At 44.1% G+C, this 12,367-nt stretch overlaps 1 protein-coding gene across 5 annotated transcripts in view; it reads left to right on the forward strand.

The window, feature by feature from the left end:
- DOCK11 (dedicator of cytokinesis 11) overlaps positions 1-12,367 on the forward strand; it is a 189,445-nt gene that overhangs the window by 89,587 nt on the left and 87,491 nt on the right. For 3 of the 5 annotated variants that reach the window (XM_079910668.1, XM_079910672.1, XM_079910670.1), the window contains exons 21-23: positions 5,765-5,886; positions 6,587-6,673; positions 8,037-8,126. In XM_079910668.1, the coding sequence (XP_079766794.1) occupies positions 5,765-5,886; positions 6,587-6,673; positions 8,037-8,126 (299 nt within the window). The remainder of the gene's footprint in view (positions 1-5,764; positions 5,887-6,586; positions 6,674-8,036; positions 8,127-12,367) is intronic. The other 2 variants (XM_079910669.1, XM_079910671.1) reach the window with 2 other exon arrangements.

Here is a 12,367-nt window from a genome sequence, read left to right on the forward strand (position 1 = left end):
GAGAATTTTTAATTTCATTTATTGTGTTGTTCATCACTGTTTGTTTGCTCTTTACTTCTTCTGGGTCCTTGTTTAAAGTTTCTTGTATTTTGTCCCTTCTGTCTCCAAGATTTTGGGTCATCTTTACTATCATTATTCTGAATTCTTTTTCAGGTAGACTGCCTATTTCCTCTTCATTTGTTAGGTCTGGTGGGTTTTTACCTTGCTCCTTCATCTGCTGTGTGCTTCTCTGTCTTCTCATTTTGCTTAACTTACTGTGTTTGGGGTCTCCTTTTTGCAGGCTGCAGGTTCATAGTTCCCGTTGTTTTTGGTGTCTGTCCCCAGTGGCTAAGGTTGGTTCAGTGGGTTGTGTGGGCTTCCTGGTGGAGGGGACTAGTGCCTGTGTTCTGGTGGATGAGGCTGGATCTTGTCTTTTCGTGGGCAGGTCCACATCTGGTGGTGTGTTTTGGGGTGTCTGTGGCCTTATTATAATTTTAGGCAGCCTCTGTGCTAATGGATGGGGTTGTGTTCCTGTCTTTCTAGTTGTTTGGCATAGGGTGTCCAGCACTGTAGCTTGCTGGTCATTGAGTGGAGCTGGGTGCTGGTGTTGAGATGGAGATCTCTGGGAGATTTTCGCTGTTTGATTTTTTTTAAACATCTTTATTGGGGTATAATTGCTTTACAATGGTGTGTTAGTTTTCGCCGTTTGATATTATGTGGAGCTGGGAGGTCTCTTGTGGACCAATGTCCTGAACTTGGCTCTCCCACCTCAGAGGCACAGACCTGACACCTGGCTGGAGCACCAAGAGCCTGTCATCCACACAGCTCAGAGTAAAAGGCAGAAAAAAAAGAAAGAAAGCAGAAGATAAAATAAAAGTTTTTAAATAAAAAATAATTATTAAAAAAATTTTAAAAAGTAATAAAAAAAAGAAAGAAGAGAGTTACCAAGCCAAAAAACAAATCCACCAATGATAGCAAGCGATAAAAACTATACTAAAAAAAACAAAAAAAAGAGACAGAACCCTAGGACAAATGGTAAGAGCAAAGCTATACAGACAAAATCACACACGGAATCATACACATACACAGTCACGAAAAGAGAAAAAATATATATATCATTGCTCCCAAAGCCCGCCTCCTCAATTTGGGATGACTCGTTGTCTATTCAGGTATTCCACAGATGCAGGGTGCATCAAGTGATTGTGGAGCTTTAATCCGCTGCTCCTGAGACTCCTGGGAGAGATTTCCCTTTGTCTTCTTTGTTCGCACAGCTGCCGGGGGTTCAGCTTTGGATTTGGCCCCGCCTCTGCGAGTAGGTCGCCTGAGGCGTCTGTTCCCGCCCAGACAGGACGGGGTTAAAGGAGCCGCTGATTCAGGGGCTCTGGTTCACTGAGGCCGGGGGGAGGGAGGGGCACAGAGTGCGAGGGGTGGGGGTGGAGGGGGGAGCCTGCGGCGGCAGAGGCCGGCGTGACGTTGCACCAGCCTCAGGCGCGCCGTGCGTTCTGCCGGGGAAGTTGTCCCTGAATCCCGGGACCCTGGCAGTGGCGGGCTGCAGAAGCTCCCGGGAGGGGAGGTGGGGAGAGTGACCTGTGCTCGCACACGGGCTTCGTGGTGGCTGCAGTCGCAGCCTTAGCATCTCATGCCCGGCTCTGGGGTCCGCGCTGAGAGCTGCGGCTCGCCCCTGTCTCTGGAGCTACTTTAAGCGGCGCTCTGAATCTCCTCTCCTCACGTAGCAGGAAACAAAGAGGCAAGAAAAAGTCTCTTGCCTCTTCGGCAGCTCCAGACCTTTTCCCGGACTCCCTCCCGGCCACCCGTGGCGCACTACTGCCCCTCAGGCTGTGTTCACTCCGCCAACCCCAGTCTTCTCCCGGCGCTCCACCGGAAGCCCGAGCCTCAGCTCCCAGCCCCCGCCCACGCGGGCACGTGAGCAGACAAGCCTCTCGGGCTGGTGAGTGCAGGTCTCCACCGACCTCTGTGCGGGAATCTCTCCGCTTTTCCCTCCGCACCCCTGTTGCTGCGCTCTCCTCCGCGGCTCCCAAGCTCCCCACCTCCACCACCTGCAGTCTCCGCCAGCGAAGGAGCTTCCTAGTATGTGGAAACCTTTCCTCCTTCACAGCTCCCTCCCCCTGTTGCAGGTCCCGTCCCTATTCTTTTGTCTTTGTTTTTTCTTTTGCCCTACCCAGGTACATGGCGAGTTTCTTGCCTTTTGGGAGGTTTGAGGTCTTCTGCCAGCGTTCAGTAGGTTTTCTGTAGGCGTTGTTGCACGTGTAGATGTATTATGTATTTGTGGGGAGGAAGGTGATCTCCACGTCTTACTCTTCCGCCATCTTGAAGCTCCTATCATTTATTTTTGGCTGCATTGGGTCTTCGTTGCCTGCAGGCTTCGTCTAGTTGCGGCGAGTGGGGGCTACTCTGTTGCGGTGCACGGGCTTCTCACTGCGGTGGCTTCTCTTGTTGCGTTGCACGGGCTCTAGAGCCCAGGCTCAGTAGCTGTGGCACACGGGCTTAGTTGCTCCGCGGCATGTGGGATCTTCCCGGACCAGGGAGTGAACCCATGTCCCCTGCACTGGCAGGCGGATTCTTAACCATTGCACCACCAGGGAAGTCCCTGGACCAATCTTAAATTTGTTCGTTTGTTCATTCACTCAGCAAATATGTCTGCGTATGTATTATGTACAAGATATTATAGGAGGTACTATGGAGAATACAGTGGAGAACCAAGCATAGATCTCATCTTCAGTGAGCACATGATCTAGTAGGGGAAATGAGACCTATGTAGACATTTATAACACAAGACAGAAAGTAGTAGTTACCTAGAAAATGGCGCTATGTGATGTCAGAGAAGAGCGAGTTATTACTTCAGCTGGTGGAGAGCCAAGTGGCTGGGAATTAGGTAAGGGTTCCAGGAGGACATGGTGTTTGGGTGAGGCCTTAAAGGGCAGGGTAGAGTTTGATAATGCGGTGATGATAGGAAGGTAGAGGATTCCAGGATGAAGGAACAGCTGGTACAGAGGCAGAGTATTGAGGGGTCTGGACAGGGAACCACAAGTAATTCAACAGGATCAAAGCACAGGGTACTGGGGAGGGAATCATAGGACGCCAGGTTGGAAAGGAAGCATCAGATGGTGGAAAGCCCTGAATGCCAAGTTGTGGGTTTGATTTTATTCTGTTACCAATAAGGAAATACTGGAGGGTTGTAAACACCAGTAAGAGCTGTTTTGCAGGAAATCTAATCAGGCAGCAATATAATGGGTGAGGTGAGTTGGAGCAGGAAGAAGGAAGGAAGGAGGAAACACCAGTTAGGGGGCTATTTCTGAAGTCCAGGAGAGAAAGGGAGCCGCACTATGGCTGTAACGTGGGGGGGGTGGGGTGGAGGAAAAGAGAATTGCAGAGGAATATACTGAACCTGGCAAGTGATTGGCTACTAGAGAGGTAATTCAAAGTTAGCACTAAAGTTTCGAAACTGGAAAGAAGGTATTGCCAGGTAGCAGAATTGTGGGTAGGGATGGTAGGTTTTGACTGATGTTGAGTTTGAGGTGCTAGTGAGACATCTGAGTGATGCCCGGCCCACAGCAGGACTGAATATTAGGAAGTTCCCTTTGTGGATAGGGTGGTCCTCTTCTAGATCCCCATAGAAATTGCAGTTCATTCAGGGTAGGGACCTTGCAGTTTGAGAAGAAATCTGGCAGAATGATAAGAACCTATAACAGTGCACCTCCTGAGCAACAAATGACTATTTCCTTATCCAAATCCTAGACAGATTGGGCAGGATGCTTAGTGGAGTGTGAGATGGTGGTTCTATGTGCCACTCATCACTTCTTTAAAAAGTATATTAAAAAATTATTTGAAGTATAGTTGATTTACAATGTTTCAGGTGTACAGCAAAGTGATTCAGTATATACACCTATATATATATATATATTCTTTTTCAGATTCTTTTCCATTATAGGTTATTACAAGATATTGAATATAGTTAGTTCCCTGTGCTATACAGTAGGTCCTAGTTGTTTATTTTATGTAGAGTAGTGTGTATCTGTTAATCCCAAACTCCTAATTTATCCCTCCCTCCCCACCACTCATCACTTTTAACTGTCCATCCTTTAAGTGGCTTCACATCTTTGAGCCAGATGGCTTGCGCTTGACATTGTACCTTGATAGCTTCCAAGTGTGCTAGATGAGTTTTGACTGCAAGACACCCTTGGCCACGCCCTGATGGATTCACAGTGCAAAATGTTGCCTAAGCAATTCCACAGAGACAGAAAGGAGATCAGTGGTTGGCCGGGACTGGAAGAAGGGGAAGTAGGGTGTGACTTCTAAGGGGATATGGAGTTCCTTTTTGGGGTGATGAAAAAGTTCTGGAATTAGATAGTGGCAATAGGTGCACAGCTCTGTGAATATACTAAGAACCATTGAATTATATACTTTAAATATTCAGTAGATGAATTGTATGGCATCTTTATTATATCTCAGTAAGAATTTCTATAAGGAAAAAAAAATGTTGCCTAAGAAGAAGAACTATATTTTCCTTTTCCTACTTTCTGGACTGGAAACCTTTTGTCATGTGTCTAATTTTCAGTTTAACTACTTTGACAGAGTCCTTTTGCATGGTTTTTCTGCTCATGTTACTTTCCTCTGCTTTTTCTAAAAGAAGATCTCTGGGTAGAGCATTTCTGAAGTTGTACTAGTCAGATGCCCTTCAGGCATGTTTCAGCATCTGAGAGAGCCTTTCAGTCTGCTTAGAGAAAGCAACATATTAATCTCTTTAAGAATTAAAGCATTTGCCAAATTAAACACGCAAATGAAAACATTCTAACCAGATTTGTGTTGACTTCTGTGCTCACAGTGTAAACACACGCACGCGTGCACACACACACACACACACACACACGCACTCACGCAAAGTATTTCAAAACATCAGAAAGCAATGGCTTTCAAAAGTACTCTCCAGCCAACACCCTCTCTCATATGCCAGAGCTCAGTCCAGAGCAAGCTTTTTTATAGCTGAGTTATATAAACACTTGAAGCCCAGAGTAATCTCTATAATGGAAATACTGACATCGCTTGACTTGAGCAACACAGATGGCTCTGGCTTTTTTAGCTAGAACATGATGAGTTTTCTAATAGGAAGCCAAGAGGCTCTTTGGGGTAGAACTGTTAAGAAATGTAGAGACTGGGAGGAAAATCTCTCAGTGGATTGCAGTTGTAAGCACTGTGCCCTGGCTGCATTCTCCTACTACCGCTCTTCCTTCTGTAATCAGGAAAACTGCCCAGATAGATACTGCCTTGTATAAGTATGGAACGTAACGTTGACTTGTGACCTTAATTTTCTGCAGTCCCTTGCTGCCCTAGGGTTGCTGGAAGCAACAATGGTGATTGTTGTCTCAGATATGAGACTCTGTAAGGATGGACGAGAGACATCTGAATCGTTTAAAACATAAGTCTACCAAAAATTCTCCCCCACTGTGCCAAGATGATGAAATTGATGCACTTTAAAAGTTTTCAAGTGTTTTGGTATATTAGCTCACTTTGGTCTCTCAATCACTCTGATAGAAGAGCTGTGTGTTGTTGTTTCCATCATTATAGTCAAGGAGGTAGCATGAATAACCTGTTAGTGGTCAGGCTAGGATTAGGAAGCGATGCAAACTCATTGTTCCTTCCCCAGTACTCGGATGCCCAACACCTGGACTCCCACATACAGACCTGCCCTGCTCCCCAGTGAGCAGACATTGGTGTAGCTAAGTGCATTTGCGATTTCGTTTCTCATGGTTGTTTATTGTCTTGGCAGTTGGCTTTGCCTGGGTACCTTTGCTGAAGGATGGTAGAATCATCACATTTGAGCAGCAGCTGCCAGTTTCCGCTAATCTTCCCCCAGGTTACCTGAATCTGAATGATGCCGAATCAAGAAGGGTAGGAAAATATCTGTATTTGTTGAAGTAATCATGATGAAGTGTTTTTTCCCCCCTCTTTTTAAAAAACTGTATTGAAGTACAGTTGATTTACAGCATCGTGTTAATTTCTGCTGTCCAGCAAAGTGATTCAGTTATATGTATATGATGAAATGTTTAAAAAGTAGAATATCGTTGGCATAGTCGATAGTTTGGTTTAAAAAGTAGAATATGATGAAATGATGATGAAATGATGAAATGTTTAAAAAGTAGAATATCGTTGGCATAGTCGATAGTTTGGTCTGGTTGATGGCTACTCAGAGTGTGGTTTGAGGGCCGGTGCTGGTCCACGATGAAGATAAGTATAGAAAATGAGTGTTGAGAAGCTTGTATAATAGGTTGACAAAGTAACCTCACGTCTGTTGATTCTGATAACGATTTTTAAAATGGGACTTCGATTTTGTGCGTCATGAAAAGAATTCATTTATTTAGTAATTTTTATTGTCATTTGGAAAAGTATCAGCCTGCAAAGGATCGGAAATTCAAAATGGTTTAGGATACATTTATTCTAAAGGCATGTTATTTTCTCCAATAATTCCCTATGTGCAAAACGATCACATTTGTTTCTGAAAGAAAATGTTGAAATGCATAAAGGCGTTATATGTTGCTCATCTATCCATTGCTATGGTACAGAAACTCATGTGTGTATTTTCTCTTCACAGCAGTCTAATGTGGATATTAAGTGGGTAGATGGTGCAAAGCCTTTGTTGAAGATTAAAAGTCACTTGGAGTCTACCATTTATACTCAAGTAAGTTGCATCACCTGAATTTTGTCAGTTTTAATACTTGACTATATTTCTGGATTAAAATAGACTATATTCGATTCTACAGCCTTAGAGAAGTTGTGGCCTGAAAGACTTTCTCATTAGTAGTAACATCATTCTTAATAATAGCTCAAAGTTAAAAATTCTTCTCAAATTACCAAATCCTTTTACCTATTAATGCCCCTTTTCTGTTTCAGGATTCTATCCAGCATAGCGTGTTACATTTAGTTGTCATATCTCCTTAGGCTCTTCTTGGCGGTGACAAGTTCCGAGACTTTCATTGTTTTTGGTCACCTTGTCAGTTTTCAGGACTACTGGTATTTTGTAGGATGCCCCTGTGTTGGGATTTGTCTGACATTTCTCTCATGGTTAGACTAGAGTTGAACACAGAAATTTGCAGTCAGTGGATCATGGCTGGCTACTACCGTTTGCTCTTAGCCTCGGCATCCATGAAATTAGGATCAAGTATCTGTGAGATGCCTCAAGCACAGTTTGAAAAAACACGGATGGAGAAGGTGAAGTCCACGCTCTTTGGTGTGGCCTACAAGGTCCCTCTCAATTCCCCCTGCCCACTTCATCGTTTTAGAGGAAAAGAAACCGAGGCTCGCTCGGGTTAGATGATTTACCCGAGGTCACACAGGTAATAATTAGAGGAAGCAGGTCAAAATCCGAATTTCATGACTCTGGTTCCTGATACAGTCCATGCCGTCCACAAATTCAATATCTGTAGATTCCATACAGGACAGCTGGACGCTGACCGGTGCAGGGCCAGGGTACATTGGGCACTGAATGCCTGGGACTTGTTCTGGTGACTCTCTGCTGCTACGTTTTCTTCACCCGTCAATTCAGACCTCTCTTCCTGCTCGTTTCATTAAAATATAGAAGCAGCCCAACTTCGGAGGCCACGCTAGCCAAAAAAGAGATTAAACAAATGTGTGACTACTTGGGCATAAATGGTGACCTACCCGGTGTGCTTAGGTACATGCTGAATGTGCCTGGTTTTGCGGCTTTGTGTGATGGCCGAGAGGACTGTGGGACTCATTTAGGAACATGCATGTTGGTAGCTGCAGGTGCTGAGTCTGGCCATTAGAAGACCCAGGGAAACAGGTTTCCAAGGTTCCGGGGTGGTGGGGTGTGGTGCGGGGGCGGAGCCTGTGCTTTGCAGGTGGGAGGGAGGGAGACGCAAGAGGGAGGAGATATGGGGATGTATGTATACGTACAGCTGATTCACTTTGTTGTACAGCAGAAACTAACACACCATTGTAGAGCAATTATACTCCAATAAAGATGTTAAAAAATAAAAAGAAATGAATCAAATTTCACATGGCTGTGTCCATCTCTTTTTCAGGATCTACATGTGCACAAATTCTTCCATCATTGCCAGCTGATTCAGTCAGGCTCAAAAGAAGTTCCAGGGGAGCTCATTAAATATTTAAAGGTAAACGAACAGTAGCTTTCTGTGAAAGGTTTGTTTTTCATGTCGTTCGGTTGCCACATTTTTTGACGTGGGGGAAAAAAAATCAAACGAACCCTTTAAAAATACCTTTGGCCGTGTATCCTCAAGAGAACACTTTCTATTATGTGCTTTTCCATCAAGGGGCTGTTTAGAAGCAGACCGCAGAATTGCTACATTAGGAAGAAAATGTTTTAGCCAGAATTCGTTGACGTATTTTTGAAAATCTCATGAAAATGTTTATTTCAGTTCCATAAATTGATTTTTCCGGGCCTTTTCTCATCTTGCCGATGGCCAGGTAAAGGTGGAGAAAGCTTGGGGGAAAGGGCCAGGAGAAATGGAGTCACTTTTGCTTGGAATGAAATGTGAAATGATTCCTGTGTTCATCGGTGAAAGATTATCAGAAGGGTCAGCTAAAAAAAGAGAACCTAGTTTCTGCATGTTGCATAGGAGGGAGTCATAAGTAACGCCATATTTTATCAAATGTATTGAGAATCCAAGACTCCATTTATTCCCTAATGGGGTGGGACAGGGCACACGTCATGGAACCCAGCTAACAGTGACTTTTCTTTTCAGTAGATCAGCCATGGCCAGTCTGAGGCATTTTTATTTTAAATGAAGCCTCTACAGGATTTCCCTTTAGGCATATGTTAATAGTGAATGATATTCTCAGGAAATGAAAAGGTTCATTTCTTTCAGAGAGGTACTATGACATGAGGTAATACACATATGGGTTCTGGAATCACAAACTGAATTTGTGTCCCAGGTCTGTCACTTATTAGCTCTGCGATTGACCTTGACCAACTTACTTAACTTCTCCAAGCCTTTGTTTCTACTTCTCTCACATAAAGATAAAAACCTACTTGTAGTCATGAGAGAAATGCAAATCAAAACTACAATGAGGTATCACCTCACACCAGTCAGAATGGCCATCATCAAAAACTCTACAAACAATAAATGCTGGAGAGGATGTGGAGAAAAGGGAACCCTCTCGCACTGTTGGTGGGAATGTGAATTGATACAGCCACTATGGAGAACAGTATGGAGGTTCCTCAAACAACTAAAAATAGAACTACCATACAACCCAGCAGTCCCACTACTGGGCAAATGCCCTGAGAAAACCATAATTCAAAAAGAGTCATGGACCACAATGTTCATTGCAGCTCTATTTACAATAGCCAGGACATGGAAGCAACCTAAGTGTCCATCGACAGATGAATGGATAAAGAAGATGTGGCACATATATACAGTGGAATATTACTCAGCCATAAAAGAAATGAAATTGTGTTATTTGTAGTGAGGTGGATGGACCTAGAGACTGTCATACAGAGTGAAATAAGTCAGAAAGAGAAAAACAAATACCGTATGCTAAGACATATTTATGGAATCTAAAAAAAAGAAAAAGAAAAAATGGTCATGAAGAACCTAGGGGCAAGACGGGAATAAAGACGCAGACCTACTAGAGAATGGACCTGAGGACACGGGGAGGGGGAAGGGTAAGCTGGGACGAAGTGAGAGAGTGGCATGGACATATACACACTACCAAATGTAAAATAGCTAGCTAGTGGGAAGCAGCCGCATAGCAAAGGTAGATCAGCTCGGTGCTTTGTGACCACCTAGAGGGGTGGGATAGGGAGGGTGGGAGGGAGACGCAAGAGGGAGGAGATATGGGGATAGATGTATATGTATAGCTGATTCCCTTTGTTATACAGCAGAAACTTAACACACCATTGTAAAGCAATTATGCTCCAATAAAGATGTTAAAAAACAAAACAGAACTACCCACTTGTAGGGTGGTTACAGGCCGCAGTGAGATAAGGCATCTGCTCTATAGTATTCATTCATTCCACACTTTTTTCTTGAGTGCATCCTACGGGCCAGGCTTCATTCTAAACATTGGGAGGATAAATGAAAAAAACAAACAATATCCCTGTTTTCAAGGAGCTTACTTTGTTGTGGAGACAGATGGACAATAAACACATAAATGCATACGCGCGCGCGCGCGCGCGCACGCGCACACACACACACACACACACACACACACACACACACACACACACACACACACACACACACACACACACACGTCCCTCTGTATCCTCGGGGGATTGGTTCCAGGACCCTCCATAGATACCAAAGTCCAAAGATGCTCAAGTCCCTTGCAGTCAGCTCTCCGTATCCACAGATGCGGAACGTGTGGATACGGAGGGCCGACTGTGTATGTCATGTCAGGTGGTAATAAGCGCTATAAAGAAAACCAAAACATAGTGCAGGAGAGTAGGAGTGATAAGGAGTCCCTCTTTTAGATAAAGTGTCAGAGAAGAGCTCTCCAGTAAAGTGATGTTTGACAGAGACCTAAAGGAAAGGAGGGTGCCAGCTATGTGGAATTCTGGGGGAGAGCTGGGAATAGCAAGGGCAGAGGCCCTGAGGAGCTTGCTTGGTGTGCTCAAGGAACAGCCGGAGGTCCAGTGTGTCTGGCACACAGAATGATAGGCCCTCACGTTGGAAAGGTGGCTGGGTTGCTGGTCAGGTCAGGCCTCCTAATATGATGTGACTTTGGTTTTAAAGTATCATTCTGCCTACCATACCGAAAATATATTGTTGGAAGGGTAGAGTCAGGGAGGTAGCCGATACATGGTGGCTACGATTCTTAATTATCATTAAGAAGTATAGTAGTCATCTAACTTCAAATCCTTTTCTTGGGGAATGTCTCGAACTCCCGCTCTACGTATGAGTGCATTGTCTGTTGAGATCATTGGCTTTTTCTTCCAGTGGGGAAGCTTTGTAAAAGTTTTAACAGAATTGAACAGAACACTGTTTTCCTATACTGGTATTCTTAGAATGGAGGAAAAAGAAAGTACTCATATTTGCGTTTTTAAGGGTGTGGAATTTCTAATATTTATGTGACCTATGCTTGCCCTCTAGTGGCAGTGAATGAAATGCCATGTGATTATAGAAAGAGCTCCTGTATGGAATGTTAGCGCTGAAAGGGATCTTTAGCGATTTTGTTTTACAGATGAGGAAACTGAGGCCCGAGGAGAGTGATTTGCCTGTGGTCATTCTGGTTACTAGCAGAGCTGAGCCAAGCCTGTCTCTTGATGTGTCTCTTGACTCCTAGTCCTGTTTTCTTTCTATCAAACCTTGCTACCTGTTGTCCTTGTAAATGACAGTGTTTCATCACTTCATTTAACCATCTACATGTTGAGCCCTTATTATGTGTTCAGTATTTTCCTAGATGCTGTGGGGCTTGCAGAGAAGAATAACTTAGGCTCATTGTCTATAGGGATCTTACAACCAGTCAGAGAGACAAGATCCACTTAAGTCAAATGACAATATAAGTCAGTAGTACAAGTGATAGTCCAAAGCAATATGTAGTTAAATGTCAAATGCGTGATACAGGGTATAAATGCTAAGAGTTCACAAAACCGAGGAACCACTGAGACTAGAGGGTTCCCATCTTTATCCCTTTGGTTCCTTATTTTATTCATTTATTCAGTCATCCCTCAAATATTTATTGAGCACCTACTATGGGTCACATATTGTACTGGATGCTGGGACTGTAATGGGAAAGAGTTAGACAACATACCTACTCTAGTTGGGGTAGAGAGATTATAAATAAGTCAGTCACATTACATAGGGATGAGTGCTGTGAAGAAAATAGAACAGGTTAATGGGCTCTAGCATGACCAGGAGTGCAGTCACGATGGACTTGTCAGGGAAGGCCTGTCTAGGAGATGACACCATTTCAAGCTGAAAAGAAGCTGATGGGAGGAAGACAGCCATAGGTGATAAAGCTGTGTAAAAGGATGACAGAATATTGCAGCAGGTGTAAACACTTTGCAGTGGGATGTGTGGAAAGAAGAAAAGCAAAGACAACGTAGCTAGAGCACATTGAGCAGCAAAGCAGGAGGATGGCCTCAGATGAGTGGGGAGTGATAGGCAGGGTACATGTAGGACGGGGAGCCCTTCACAACCTTTTGTTCGTGGTGGTTGGTTTTGTTTGTAACAGAGGGAAATGACATTGTGGAATTTGCCTTTCCAAAAGAACCCTCTGGCTGCTGTGTGGAGAATAAATTCCAGAGGAACAGTACTGGTGCAGGGAGATGACTTCTGCATGGAAGGTCCGTCTCTCTTTTCTACTTGATGTGATCCTACTTAACGATCCTTGAACCTTCCTCCTTTCTGAAGCCTCATATGACATTCCCTCCTCACTGGCCGACTCGGCT

This window comes from Stenella coeruleoalba (genome assembly GCF_951394435.1).
Source record: "Stenella coeruleoalba genome assembly, chromosome: X".
Lineage (NCBI taxonomy): Eukaryota > Metazoa > Chordata > Mammalia > Artiodactyla > Delphinidae > Stenella > Stenella coeruleoalba.